This window comes from Talpa occidentalis, unplaced genomic scaffold (assembly GCF_014898055.3).
Source record: "Talpa occidentalis isolate TD23 unplaced genomic scaffold, MPIMG_talOcc4v2.1 talOcc4.11, whole genome shotgun sequence".
Taxonomy (NCBI): domain Eukaryota; kingdom Metazoa; phylum Chordata; class Mammalia; order Eulipotyphla; family Talpidae; genus Talpa; species Talpa occidentalis.
In genome coordinates, this window is record NW_023601104.1 from 99,853,457 (window position 1) to 99,868,559 (window position 15,103).

The following is a 15,103-nucleotide window of genomic DNA, read 5'->3' on the forward strand; positions in this document are numbered from 1 at the left end:
GTTGATCAGATTGGCGCCATGGGTGGGGGTCGGAAGTATATCCGCAGACTCACTCTCCCTACAGCCCTAAATTCAGGTTCTGTTTGACCTTTTTTTCTGTCAATAAAAAAGGCAGGATCTTGCTCTCGAGCAGTGTCCTGCATCCCACAGCCTGCCCCACGACTCCTGTTGCTTTTCTTTATCAGTGGGGTGCTGCTGACGCCACAGCAACAGATATGGCTCAGAGGGTCCAGTGACCCCCTTCTCGGGCTCAATTAATTTGCTAGCGCAGCTCACAGAACTCAGAGAAACACTGTATTTGCTGGAGAAGCGGCTTATGATAAAAGGATGCACTTCAGGACCAGCCGGATGGGAGAGAGGCCCAGCCGTGGGGAGCGCGCAGGAGCTTCCACACACCTGAGCACACTCTCCCTGAATCCACACCTGTTCGCCAGCCTGGCAGCCCTCCGCATCCTGTCCTCTGGGTTTTTTTTATGGAGGCCTCCTTACAAAGGCATGATTGATTAAATCTTATCACTGTTATCACTTAGAAAATTCCAAAGAACATTTTCGGATTTCTGTGCCAGGAATGAAGAAGACCAAGCCTATATTCCCCATTAGGAACCCCAGTATCGAAGTTCTATCACATCACGAATCCCAGTGTCCCAGTTATGATGCTGCCATGCACCCCACGTGCCAGGTGTCACGTCCCATGGCCCCTTGCACTCACTCATCCATCCTCCAGCCCTGTGTGGCCAATGTTCCCATTTTGCAGATGAGGAAACTGATGCACAGAGAAGTAAAGTAACGCGTCCAATGTCACCAGGCGACAGACACAAATCCCAGAACAGCCAGCCTTTCCAAAGCGCATGCTCTCAAAGGAGGCTTAGACCAGAAAGCAAGACGCACACGGGCAGCGCTGCCTCCCTCATTAAACACCGGGTTTGCCTTGGCCCTGCCAACCCCAACTTCGGTGATAATCATTTCTTACCCTTTGGTGGACTCAATACGTTCCCATTCAAGAACAGGTTCAACCCTGTTCTAGGATAAGGGGTGAGTTGGCCAAAGGGTCAAAGCCACGAGCGTGAACGGAGGTACCCGGAGCCGAACTCAAAGGCGACACTCTGCCCCACATGTACATCTCCACTGCCCAGGAGGACTCCCTGGGTGTCTCCCCTCCTCAGCCCTTGATAAGAACCACCTGTGCCAACTGGCACACCTTTCACTGAGTTTGCCCGTGAGGTGGGCTTCGTTGCCAAGGACAAGTGTCTCTGTCCACTTCAACTACTTGACCTAAAACCTGGCCCCTAAGAGGGGAGATTCACTCCGGGCAAGAAGCCCTGAGTGACCTAGCGAGGCCAGGGTCAGCCCAGCGGAGGAAACGGGCAGTGAGCAGAGCGGGGCTGCCCCAGAAACTCAGTGCTGGGCAGTCGCTTCCCATGGGGGCCAGACCGCACCATCCACTACCATCTTGTGGTTCCTCTTCCAGAGACAGGGCCTTCTGTCTGGCTTCCTTTCACTTTTTTTTTTTCAAACTTTTTTTTTTTTTAGAGGCATGTTTTTATTTATTTACTTATTTGTTTGTTTTTGTTTATACAAGCACTGGATACAGTCAGAAGCGCGGGAGGGTGAGAGGATTCACCAGAGCCAGAGCGGGGAGCAGAGCAGGCAGAAGGACCGAAGTACACTGCTGAGGGGAGCAGCGGGCGGCAGGAGAGGTCTGCTCGCCATGTGGGACCCTCCTGTGGTGGCCGGGGAGCAGCCGGGGATCGAACCGGTGCTGCAGAGGCCACGGGCAGCTTCGCAACCCAGCGCTCAACCGCTGCGCCACCGGGGAGGCCCTCCTTTCACTTTTTAACAGCCTGCAGAAAATCACCACCTTATGGATGTGTCATTGCGCTCATCTTCCAGGGTGCAGAGCAGCAAAAGAAGAGCCAGACTCCCCAGCCAGCTGGTTCATGCCGGCCGCAGGGGGTCAAGGCTGTGGCCTGGAAGTCGGCTGGCTCCGTCCACCCTGCGCCTGCTCCTTTGTTGACTGTGTCCCTCCCCCACGCCTCCTCTGCTGGGTCTCTGCACACACAGCTGGCCTCAGAGGGTCCCCGATAAGGCAAAATGTTGACTCCAACACCTCATAGGCCCTTGTCACTTTGGCGCAGTGTAGAGGGGCCTGCGGATGCAGTGAATGGTAGCACTTGTTCAAAATGGCTGCTGCCCCTCCCCGCGGATTGCCCGGCCCCCGGAGGATGGCACCCCCACCCCCTGGCATCTGGCTGCTCCGGTGAATGAGATGTGAGGGGAGGTGACACCTGCTGCCTCGGAGCAGAACGTTCAGAGCCCCGTGGAATCCCACCACGTGTCTCCTGCCCTCCTTTCGGCCTGGACTGCAGAGCAGATGCTTGTGCAAGGCGTCTCCACATACCGTCCACGTGTGAGAGACTCATGTGGCTTGGTGTGCGTGCACACCCCTGGGGTTTGGGGGTGTTTGTTACTGCAGCATAGCCAGACTGAGTTGACTGCGCCAGGGTTTGATGGTTCCTCTATTTTGAAGTTGCCTGGACTCGCTCCTGGTTCAGGGAAACAAGAAAGTGGAGGGCCGCCTAGAGCCGGCCAGGCGAGTCTGCTTCAAAGCAGAGTGGGGACACAGTGAGGCTGACCACTCACTTTTGGGGGATGCCCCTGTCTTCTGCCTGAGCCATGTGGGGAACCCCAACAAAAGGTCCTAGTTCCAGGCCCTGGGCCTTTCCCTTGCCCACTTCCTCCTCAGGCCACCCCCTCCCCTGGCTCCAGGCACCACAGCAACAGGAAGACTCAGCAGCGCCCTGCTTTGGGGAGGCGGGTGGCTCTCTCCTCCCACAAGGGACATGTGGAGGCTCCCACTTGCTCGCCTGGGTTTTACCCAGAGCCTTGGGCCCCTATATGAGCAGCAGGGCAGTGGCCTAGCAGCAGGGCAGAAGCAAAGGTGGTGGTAGTAACTGGCAGCCATGTCAGTAGTAGTGAGAGCAGGAGCAGCGATAGCAGCAGCACCGGGAGCAGCAGCGGCAGTATTAGCGATTGTGACAGTGTGGGAGCAATAGCAGGAGCAGCGGGAACAGTAGTAATAGCAACTACTACTATTATTATTATTAAGCGACTACTACAACTATTATTAAGTAGTAGCGGAGCCAGAGCAGTGGTAGCAACACTGGCAGCCCTCCCCTGGGCTCCAGCTACTGTCCTGTGCTCAGGTGCACAAACTCCTCCCAGCACCGCACACGGGAGGCACCGTTACCATCCACTAAAAGAAGCCCAAAGAGGCTAGGTAACATGTCCAGGGGCCCATTGTAACAAGGTGGTCCCCAGGAAAAGGGGAGGTGCCAGGTTCCCTGACCCACCCCAGGGAGGGTGGAGCTGAGCAGGGAGGAGAAGTTGGGGAGGAGCCTGAGAAGGAAGGAGGCAGGATGGAGCCAGATGGGGGCCCAGAGGAGGCCTGTGGAGCAGAGACGTGTGAAGAAGCTGCGCTTGCTTCTTGGTCCTGGAATGCTTGAAGCGTGCGGGTGAGAGGCCCGCGGGAGGATAACAATGGCAGCTTTATCTTGATTTTGATTTTGCTCTTTTCCTCCCAGACTTGTCTGGCTGTTTCTGAACCTTTTCTATGGGCCCCCGCCAGAAGGTGCTTTAGACTGGTGGCAGCTTTCGGGCCTTGTTGTGGGTGAAGCCTGTTTGGGTGGGCATTTACCCACGAGGGGCCGGGTAAGTTCAGGTGCTTGTTTTGGAAACTATATTCTTTGTCTTGTCTGTACTGCACAATTACAGTTCCTTTCCATTAAAGATTTTATGTGTTTTGGGCCTCCCTGGTGGCGCAGTGGGTTGAATAAGTGCTGTGAAGCTGTCTGCAGCCTCTGCAGTGCCAGTTCGATCCCCGCTGGACAGTGAGGGTCCCACATGGCGCGGCAGACCTCTCCTGTCTCGCCCGCTGCTCCCCTCAGCAGTGTATTTCTTCAGTCTGCCTGTTCTGCTCCCTGCTCTGTCTCTGGAGACTCCTCTCACCCTCCTGCACATCTGGCCTGTACCCCCACTCTTGTACAAATAAAATAAATCTTTAAAAAAAAAGGCAGATGGCAGAAGCTATTTACAGCAGGCAGTTTTGGGGGTTCTGGGGTGCCCGTCTCCCCACCCTGTAACACCACAAGTAGTAAAAGGCAGGGCTGGGTTGGAACACGGGTTGTGTGGCTCCCATCATCAGCCCCCGTTCACAGGCGAAGGGAGAAGGCACGGAACAGGGAGCCGCACATCATCGCGGCGGGAAACCCTCCACCTGCTTGTGTTTTGATGCTGCCTGGGTTCCCTCCTGGGCAAACCTCAAAGGTCCAAAGTTTGGCGCTCAGTGGAAGAAATTCAAGAGCCAAGCAAAACATGCAAACTTACAGAGGGCACGAGTCGGGTGGCTGTGAGTGGGCGCCAGTCATGCCCGGAAGTTGTGTTACAGGGAGGATTTTTGATTTGAGTTGTGATGGTCTCTTCAGCAAAGTTGAATGCTGCTTTTCTGAAAGTTTAAAGATGGAGCATAGGGCGCCACCACCGGCCCCAGGGGAGGAAGACACAAGCCGCTCTGCGAGCTGCCTCGCCCCCGAGTGCCCTGCTTCGACCGGGGCCTTCTTACCAGGAGCAAGACACGCGCCGGGCCTGACCTCCCAGTCCCGGGGGCGAGGCTGGCGTGTGCTGTCTGAACCATTCCGAAAGGCCGCGACAACTGGGGTGGGGGGTGCAGTGGCTTGGAGAAACCTGCAGTGATCACCCTGGATACGGGGGCAGGGAGCAAGAAAGAAGCCTGGGGGATTTAGGAGAGAAGCTGAACCTCCAGACACTGTCTAGTCTGGAGCCCTTTTCCTCCAAGAAGCTCCCCCAATGGGCTTGCGCTGGAACAAAGCCCCCTCAGGACCTGGGGAGCACATCACCACTCCCCACTTTCAGACACTTCCCCAACGTGGGGGTCACTGGCGTCCAGGAGGCCAAGTCCCCGAAGGCCCAGTTATGCGCAGTGCGAGCGCAACCTCTTGCTGGCAGGACCACATGGTCCACAGCAGACAGGCTGCTACTGTCCTCCTGCCACAGTCGGTGCAAACCTGTCATCTTCACCCCTTCTGCAGAGGGAGCCACGTATCTGATCCGGAAAACTAAATTCTCTCTCTTTGAGATTTCCTACACGTTTTTCCCTGTTCGAGGCAGCAGAGAGTTTGTACATAAGTTAACAGCCTTCTCCCTGCACCGGCCCCCCCAGCCCCCCAGCCCCCCGCACACACCATGGCCCACTCCCAGGGCGCCGGAAGGAGCTAGCAGTTCACCAAGAGCCTGGACACACGCTGGACCAATTTCCCAGGCTCCCTTGCAGTCAGGTATGGTCACGTGACTGAGTTCCAGCCAGTGGGTGTGAGCGCAGGTGACACGCCCACCCCACCTAGGCCTGGGGGGTGAGACTGGTCAGAACTCCCCCAGGCTCTTAGCCCTCGTGGCCATGCAGCAGAGGGAGTGGAAGCTGCGTGCCAAGGTGTGGAGCCGGGTCCCTGAATGAGCCTTCAGGGATCTTGCAGGGGGGCAGGAAACCACTTTGCTATTACAGCAGCTGGTGGATCTTCCCAATTCCACTTTCTCCACAGCCTGACCCTCTGTCTTGAAGCTGTTGTTACCAGGTCAGCCTCCTCTGTCACCTGCAGGCGAGCTCCGAGAGGCGGGGACTCTGCTCTGCTCCCTGCTGTGTCTCCAGCGACAGAGCAAAGCCTGACACAGAATAGACACTCAATAAATGAGTGGATTATGTGGCACCCATTCTGCACGAGTCAGGTCCCCATGGATAGGCCCCCTTTTCTCAAGAACAGGAACTTGTCTCTGCTTTCACTTTCTCATCCACCTGTGGAGCTAGAAAACCAGCCCTTAACTAACACACTCACCCTCAAGGCCCAGGTTTCCCCCCTTCTCTGACACCCTCCGAGTCCCACATGGTCTGCATCTCCTGAGCTCCTGGGCCAGGGGACCCTCAGCAGTCACAAGGCCACTTGTCAATCGGCCCAGCAAGCACCGATGACCGAGTCTCTCCCATCCAACCGGGCCCCCACCCCCACCCTCCAACTAGACTGGAAGCCTCTGAGGCCCCCTGACCTGTCTTTGTCTCTTCCCTATGTCGGGCCCGAGTGTTCCTGGGGAAGCAAACACTCCGGAATATTTAGTAAAGATCTTAAAATATTTATTATATTTACTTAATGTTTAATTATGTAAGTATATTTATAATTTATGCTTAGAATATTTATGAAACACTTAAAAATATTTTATTATCTTATTTAACTGTTGTCACTCTGTTGCTAACTGGAGGTGAAAAGCTTCCTACACTCGCGACATCCAATTTGAGGAGGACCCGGCTCAGCATTTGGAATGTTCTAGAGTCTTCGACAGCTTTTTTTGACTTTACTATCTGGCATGGCCCATGAGTGCAGGGGGGAGCTGGAAGCCTTTCATCAAGTATCAGTACCAACTCACCCTAGATGGGGAATGCCAAGACATTTTCCCGCCGAGGCCCAAGCCTTGCCTGGCAGCCCTGTGCACATACAGGACTCTGACCCTCGCAAAGGCCCTGTGATACAGCTTGGATGGCGATGCTTATTGCCCATTTGACAGATGAGAAAATAGAGGCTCTGAGAGCTTAGGTGACATTTGCAAGCACATGGCTGGAGTGCATCCTGAGCCCTTCCTAGGACCCAGAGGGCCAGCCATCCCCGCTCCTTTTCTTCCCTTTCTCAAGCCTGAGCTGACAAGAGGAAACTTCACCGGCAGCTTCACTACGAGGAAGCCAAGACAACAAGCCATGAGTGACAAGGCTGAGCGGAAACTCTTGCCTCTGAGCGATAAGCTGAGTTCAAAACAAACGTGGCCAAACAACTTCAGCGGATGCAAAGCTTCCCTCCCTTCTTCTAATTTTAAACCCCTCTACCTGACAGCAGTGGCTGTGGTTACGGGGTGCAGTGTCTGCTGCTGCTGTGTGGTCGGGGGCCAGAACGGGAAGACAGGTACTTACTCGATTTTTCTTCTTTGATGGCGCACTCGAGCACATCGGACGAGCTCTCCTGCAGGGACGGGACGTGGACACAGAGCACCAGGCGCTTCAGGCTGCTGTCCCTGCGCACCAGGAACGCCTGCGAGGAACAGGGGAGAGCACCCGCGTCAGAGAGCTGAGTGAGGTGGAGGTCAGCAAGTGTTGCCGAAACAAGAGGCAAGGAGGGCCGTCAAGCACCCCTCAGGAGAACTGGGCTTCTGCCCCAGGAGCCAGGTGTCACCTGGTCCACATCCCCAGATCAAGTCCTCGTTCTCTCATGGAGGGAGGTCCACGAAATCACCGTTTCCCAAAGGTGTCTGTGTTGTAGGCATAGAGCTTGGCAGGAGGGGCTTAAAATGCAGATCCCTGAGTCCCCCCAAGAGGCTGTTTGGGAGGGGGAGAATCAGGTGATTCTGATCTGGGAGGTGGTCTGGGGTCCACACTTAATAAAGCTCTAATACATGGGGAGTCAAGTTAAATTTCAACCACCCCAGCACGTATGCTCTGGGGGAGGCTGCTGGAAACAATCACAGATATTAGTCAATTCACACTTTATCCCCCACAGAAATAAAAATAGCTAATAAATAATATAGACTTTTCTCTGAGACAGGAACTATTAAGAATTCTTTGCATACGCACACTTGCTCCCGCCTCTCGGCCCCGCCACGGGAGTCTTGTGGTTATCGTAACTGTGGATAAGAAAACAAGGCCTCTCAGACCTCAGCAGGGGCCCACTCCTCGAGCTGGTTGAGGGCGATCAGAGCAAACGCGTCGCGTGCGTGGGCTGAGCCCACAGGACACACGTTGGAAGCTTAGCCCGCCGGCCAAGGCCTCGTGGCTCTAAGGGGCAATGCTGGGAGCCAGGCCTGGACGCCGGTGGCCTGGATGCCACTTCTCCATGGGCAAGCCCTGCCCAGTGAGGGGAGGGACTGGTCCTCCCTTCTCAAATGATTTCATCCCGGTCTGATAAAACAACGCCTCTGGGCCCTGGGACATATCTGTGCTCCGGTCACCAAGCTTCACCCGAAGTCCAAACCCAAGTGGGGGGACTCAGGTTTCCTCCCCGCTACTCCCGTTCCGGCCGATGGCTTTGCTCAGCCGTGACTCCGAAATTTCCCACTGTCACACCCACAGCGGCCCCCCACCCTTCAGGACCTCATGGGGAGGGCCCCCTCTTTCCTCTCACAAACTGTCTTTTTCAAATGTCCTTTTTGTCCCCTCTGCCCCACTCCCAAGCTCGTCCCTTCTTCCAGGGATGATGACACTTTACGGAATGGCCCCGTCCTTGGGGCCTGGCTTCCTGGGGAAGGGAGGGGGTGTCCCTCAGCCAGTGAAGGTCACTCCTTCCTTTCCTGAGAAAGGACGTGGTCGCAGTGTCCCCCTTCTGTCCTGCTCTGTCCCGCTCAGGCCCCCAGCACCTGGGCTGGCGCTTAGGAGACCAGGAGTCTGGCCGCGTTGCTGAAGGAGAGCTGGGGAGCAGGGTCACCAAGAAGTGCCGAGGACGGGCCCCAGGAATGGGAGGTGCTGGGGGATCACCAAGATGTCACGGCTTCCCTTCCCCCACCAGCCCTAAGGGAAGTTCCGAATTCTCGGCCATCATTACTGATTACGATTATAATCATATCACTACATTATAATTGTTCCTGCCATGGTATTACAGCTGTTAGTGAAAACATTACAATAATATCATTATTGGTGACTAATGACAGCTGACACACACTGGCCCTCACCCCAGCCCATCGGATTCCACGGTCTTACTTGAATCTCCTACGGGAGCCATGAGGGTGTGCCATCATCACCCCCACCTTATGAATGAGGAAACTGAGGCAGAGAGCGGCAAGCCCACAGGGTGAGGACCCACTGGAGCTGGGGTCTGAGCTCAGCCCCTTCCTCTACTTTCCAGAAATCACCCACCCTCCATCCGGCCCACAGTGGCTGGGTGTCCTGGCTTAAAATTTTGCTTTCCATGAGCACGTGTGTCCCTTTGGGAGCAAGAGAGTCCACAGAGAGTCCATGGTCGCTGGGCCTTGGCTGGAAATGAGTTTACCAGCAGTTTGTCCAGCAGAGCAGGGTGGAGAGAGCATGAGAACTGGGGAGGACGGAGGCCGCTGGGGGAGCGGCTTCTCGGGCCAGCGGTGGTGAGGAGGGGGAGATGGCACAGGGCGGAGCTTGCAGCCTGGGACCTGCCCAGCCTGGACGGGAGCCCCGCCCCTGGGGCTCCACAGGAGGCTCTCCAGAAGCCTCCTCGCCCTTCACTCAGAGATCACGCCTGGCCCCCAGTGCGGCCTGGCCCTCCCGTGAGCCGCAGCTTCACTGAACTGACTCGTCACCTTCCTTTCAAAGAAAAGAGGTCGCTTTGCCTCTTCCTCAGAGGCCCCTGGCCGAGCTGCCCCCTGTCCACCGAGCAGGCGGGGACTAGCGGTGTGTGAGGGAAGGCGAGGGTGGGTGTGAGCGGGAACGGGTGAGTGTGTCTGAGAATGAGTGTGGTATCATAAAAAAATTACATCTGGTCTTTGTCCCCAGTTCCTGACACAGAGCTTGGCATTTGCTGAGAAACAGGAGTGTCTTGTTGGTCGTCAGGAGTCCCTAGGGACTGAGCCGAGTTGACACGACAGGTGACTCACGGCGGCCTCGGCTTCACAGGGGGGCTGGCCACGGAACACCGGGCCACGGAACACCGGGAGCTTTCGGTTCACCCCGACCTCAGGCGAGGCAGCGGCTGAGCGCATGGCTAAATCACTCACGGCCACACAGCGAAACTTGGCCCAGCCTCTGGACGCTGAAACTCAGCAGAGCTTCGGGGTTGGGGGGCATGGGGATGTGTGGGAGGGGCGGGTGCCCCAATTCCACGGGAGCTGGGTGGGGCCTCTGCATCCCCCCACTCCAGGCCTTGGCCCCTGCGGCCCTTTTATTAGGCCGAGTTGCATCCTTCAGCATAATGTGGTCCGCAGGAGGCAGCTTCTGCTGAGTTCTGGAGTCCTGGCGACTCACCAAACCTGAAGGGTTGTGTCCATAGTCAAATCAAGCAGAGACACAGGTGGCCGGGCACCCCACTTGTGTGAGGCATGTGAAGTGAGGCAGTCCTGTTGGGGCTCCTGCCTTTAACCTGTGGGGTCTGTGCTCCCCAGGTGGGCAGTGTCTGGAGAATTAAATTGTCAGACCCGTCCCCCCGGGGTGCGGGAGCACTGCTGTGGGTGGAGTGAGTGTGCATGCATGTGAGGGCTCGTGAGTGTGTGTGGGGTGAGTGTGGAATGAGGGGCCTCCCTGATGCAGCCCTGGGGAGCTGGCTGCCTTGGTGACCCCGGGACAGACGACAGTAAACTAGGACCCTTGACCCTGAGCCAGGACCGGAGCTGAGGTCAGAGCCCGCCTGAATGGAAACCAGAGCGGGGTTGCTGCAGGGAGGCGGCTCCCTTGGTCAGTGAGGAGCCGCACCGCGGGGACGCGAGCCGGTGGCAGAGCTGCTCCTCCAGCCCAGGGGTCGGGAGGCCACGGGAAGAAAAGCGGTGCTTCTCCAACTGTGGGTCGTGGCCCATCAGTGCAAACCCACCCACAGACCCGCCCCCGCCCCCCACAAAAAAAAAAAAACAATCAAACAGAAGAGGCTTGCCCCGGAGGGCGGCCTCCTGGGGAGGGCCACGGGTGCTGCTGGCTGCAGACATCAGCTTCCAACCCCGCGCTTGTGACGCTGTCTCCTCTCTCCCTCAGGAGACTGCAGGGCAAGTCCTGGGGCCAGGCTCAGCGTGGCTCTTTCACACCCAGCTTGGAACGCTCTAGATTTCCCCACGGTTCTCCCCCTTCCTGCTCCACGGAGAGAAAGGAGAGGAGCCGGTGGACAGGAGCCCCTGCGGGGGACAGGAGACAGTCACGACCTGCTCCTTTTTGGGTTTCTGGGGGCCCTGGCAGCAGTTCTGGGTGCTGTGGCCCCGGGAAACTCCGCAGCCTCAGTGTCCCGATGGGCAAGTGGGGCGTGGCCGCCTGGCAGAGACAAGGAAGGAAACCAGAGCTCGAGATACAGTGCAGGGAAGCGCCCAGCGTCCCCACAGGCGCCCACGCAGGCCGAACCCTCCATGAGCCCCTACTGCCTCCCCAGGCCCCAGACCATGGCTGGTTCTTCAGCCTCAGTCCCAGGCTCCGCCTAGACCCGGGGTCCAGTCTACACACGCGTTTACTGTGAAAAGGGGTCAGAAGGGATTTCCCTGGAGGGTTCAGGCACAAGGAGCCAGTAGCGGCTATGCTCTGGGCCTGGCGCTCAGGCGTGGCGTGGCCCAGTCTCAGCACAGCCCTGGGAGGTGGGCGCTGTGGCCCTCGCTCCGCCGGAGGGAGACTCGGGACGCAGAGAGGCTAAGCAGATCCAAGCCAGGCAGACGGACGTGCAGGAGCAGGACCCAGAGCCCCTCCTTATCTCTTAGCATCATCACGTCCGTGCGCCACTCAGGGGGAGCCAGGGTGTGGACGGGAAAGTCCCCCAGGCCAGACTCTGACAGGTCCCCAATTCTGAACAACCTGTACGCAACCTCTCAGCGCAAGCTGGTGGCAGCACTGGCTTCCGCCATCGCCGAGTCTTGGGTCTTATGGGAAAAGCCCAGATGAGGAAGGCTGGCGGGGAGAGGGGAGTTGTGCTGTGGTTGGGGGTGGAAGAGGCTCTGCGTTAGCGGGGTGAAGGGGAGGAGTCTGAGCTGGGCCTGGCCACAGGAGCCCTCTGGCCCTTGCTGCCCAGATGGAGCGGGTGGGGCCCAGACGGCAGAGCTCCAGCCAGCAGCTTGGCTTGGCCGCGGTCCTTTGGCATAAGATGGTCTAGTTTGTGTTTCCCTTCCAGGAGCGTCAGCGGCCCAGCGAGTCGAAGGCCCTTTCTAGGAAGCGCCCACAGACATCACTGCAAAAAGAGCGTCCCAGGGAGGCCAGCTGGGCAGGGGCAGGTGCAGAGGGGAGACGCCTGCAAATTGTTCTCGATTAGTTCAAATGTCCCGCACTACGCCTGGCAGAGTTCAGCCGCAGCCACCGCCTGGCGGAAGACCATTTTGTGAGCTGTCTGTCTGCTCCCCCCACCCCACACCCCCCACCCCCCACCCAGGGCTCACGGTTAATCTCTAAAGAAGGTTGCAGGTGAGAGCAGAGGGGCTAGGAGCGCAGTCACCCGAGCTCTTTCTCCAGCACCCTGGCGGGTCCACACACACATTCCCCAAGCCCCCGGCTTCTCTCCCTACTTCGGCATCTAGCTTGCTCGGGACGCGTAGGACTCAAATCCCAGCCCTGCTACTTAGGAGCTGTGGACCACAGGCAAGTTACTTTCATTTCTCTTGAGTGTCCACTTCCTCCTCTGAGCATGAGAACCATGAAAGTCATCTTTCGGGACGGCTGTGAGGATGGCTGATCAGTTATATAAAATACCTGGCAGAGAGAATGCACTTCCTCGATAATAATAACTACCATTGTTATTGATGATAGATTGATAATTTATAATACTAATAATCAATAATATATTAATAGTGATATAACTATATTATCAACATTAATAACTATATGATATTACATACCCTATAGCCTATGTCACAAATATTATACATTATAGATTCTATATACATTATATTATATTATAATAATTACTGTTGTTGTAATTAATAATTACTATTATTATGGATTGCTAACATTTGCTGAGCACTAAACCTCATGCTAAGATTTTTATACGCATAATCTCATTTGAGATTAAATCTTTATAAATAAGATTTTTACTCTGTATCTTTTTCTGCTTGCGTTGGACCAAACAGGAGATAGGAAAAAGGCCTCAAAGACCACTCGTCTATGTGGTAGATTAAAAACAGCCACAGACTCTTTGCAACTCCTCCCTCAAGAGGTCGAGCGTATTTCCCCACACCCAGCGGGGTGACCTTGGGACTTGCTAGTACGGAGAGGAGGCGGCAGCAGTGGCACCGTGGAGGGGAGTCTGAGCCTCAGCCCAGACATGTGTGGGCTTCCTCGCGCCCCCTGGGGTCCCGAGCTGTCGGGTGAGTACGGCTGCGCTAGCCTGCAGGAGGCAGTGGCCCTGCCAAGACCCAGCCCCACCGCCAGCCATGTGAGCGAGGCCATCTCAGCCCAGCTAACTGGAGTCCAGCTGCCAGATGGCTGTGGCTGCTTATCTGACCCCAGAGAGACCAGCTGGCTGGACCCCAAACCCAACTGCTGACCCGCAGAATCGTGAGCAAATCAGATGGTGATTGTTTTGAGCCACTTCAGTTTGGAGCGCTGTTATATAAGAGAAGGTCACGATATCGTTGTGGGTATATGGACACGGGTCTCATCATCCACCCCACTTCCTTCTATGGGGCGCTGCTTAAGGGCCCCAGAGCTCGGTGGGGAAGCTGGAAAGCCAGTGATGTACCCAGCAGCTCACTTTACAGTCAAAGAAAGCAAGACCCAAAGGTGCAAAAGACTTCCTGAGCCCACATCACTTACTAGTGGCAGAGCTAGGACAGGAATGCCAGGCCCTGACTGGAGGCCGGGGTGGTGACCACGACAACACGTGTCCTCTGACCCACCACCCGTCAGCAGAGCACGTGCCTCATGCCACACACCAGCCTAGAGGGTTGAGGTTACTTGCAAGAGATTTGGGACACGCGAGCTGCCGCACCGATGAGAAGCCAGGGTGGGAGAGGAGGGCCTGGAACCCTTTTGTGGAAACTTAGGTCTGCAGGATCTGGAGCCAGACTCTCTGGGTTCGGTCCCTAGCCGGCCCCCTAAGCCAGGGACCTCTCTGGGGATGCTGCTTTCCCTGCACAGTGAAGTCAGAATGGGTCAGAATGGTTCCTGCCTGTGGAGCCCCCCCTTTGTCTTGCAAAGTGACCCCAATCCTGCCCTGGGTGCCATCTGCTCTGCTCCAGAGATGAGTCGTGTGTGGTGGCACTACCACAGCTCTCCTGCTCTCCTTTCCCGCTTACCCTTTCTCCATCCCCGCCGCAGGCAGGAGTGGGCAATGTGGCATCTGGAAAACATCTGTTTCCTGACCAAAAAAAGACCGAGCCCACGAAAAGAAAGGCTTTTGCCTTCAACCTCTTACTTTAAATGGGTGAGATGCCCGGAGCTACAGTTGCTGTTTGTCAGCATGAGGAGACAAACCTGATGACACAATTCAATACCCTGAAGATGGCAGAGCAGAGAGCAGGAGAGAACCCAGGTCCCGAAGACACTACTGAGCTGCTCAACGACTTAGTCCTGGACCCCAACCCCCAGATTTCTCATTAGGGAAACAACAGTATCCCATGGCTGAAGTCACCACAGGCTGGGTTTGTTACTTGAAGCTGAAACCTCGGAGATTGAAAACTATCCAGGTGATGTCAGCTTCTGGTCCCTCTGGGCCCTCCTGCTGTTCAGGGGTGTCTCCTGGAGTCTGAGTGGGAACCCGTGGGTACCCAGGACAGTGAGTGACATCCTGTTAGCAGCTCCAGACACCAGGCCTCAGCCTGAGAGGAGAGCTCAAGGGGAGCAGTGAGGGGGCATGCTCAGGCGCTAGGGCCCTCCCTGTCCAGCCGTGGTTATTACGAAAGGAGCAGCGTACCCCGTGCCCTCAGGGGGGCCTCCATCTCCTGAAATCCTTCCCCAGTGGAGCAGGTCACCAGCGTCCCTGCATCCTCACTCAGCCTGTCTCCTCTATGGGAACAAACATCATCTGGTGCCTGATTGCGCTAACATCTGAGTCAGCAGCTCCTTCTGCTCCCTCATTCTGCTTCCCCACTTTGTCAGCTCCCCCATGCGTAGGATTCGGGAATCTCAGCAAGCAGAGCCTTTCCCCAGTGTTACAGGTGCATGGGAGTCAGGCCCATGCTGAGGGTCCAATTTTTGCTGAACCCCCAAAACTACAGTGGGGTAGTGGGCAGAGCACGGGCTGCAAGGCAGGCTGCTCAGTGTCCTTCCTCGTTTTTTGTTTTTTTTTTTAAGATTTATTTATGCACAAGAACTGGGGTGTAGGCCAGAAGTGGGGGGGGGGGGTGAGAGGACTCACCAGAGACAGAGTTGGGAGCAGAACAGGCAGATCGACTGAAACACACTGCCGAGGGGAGCAGCAGGCGA

The 15,103-nt window shown here is 56.4% G+C and overlaps 1 protein-coding gene across 1 annotated transcript in view; it reads right to left on the reverse strand.

Moving 5' to 3' along the window:
* Nucleotides 1–15,103, reverse strand: part of RIN3 (Ras and Rab interactor 3) — a 116,854-nt gene that overhangs the window by 60,807 nt on the left and 40,944 nt on the right. Inside the window, exon 3 of the mRNA XM_054692877.1 lies at nucleotides 7,022–7,139. Coding sequence (XP_054548852.1) covers nucleotides 7,022–7,139 — 118 coding nt within the window. The remainder of the gene's footprint in view (nucleotides 1–7,021; nucleotides 7,140–15,103) is intronic.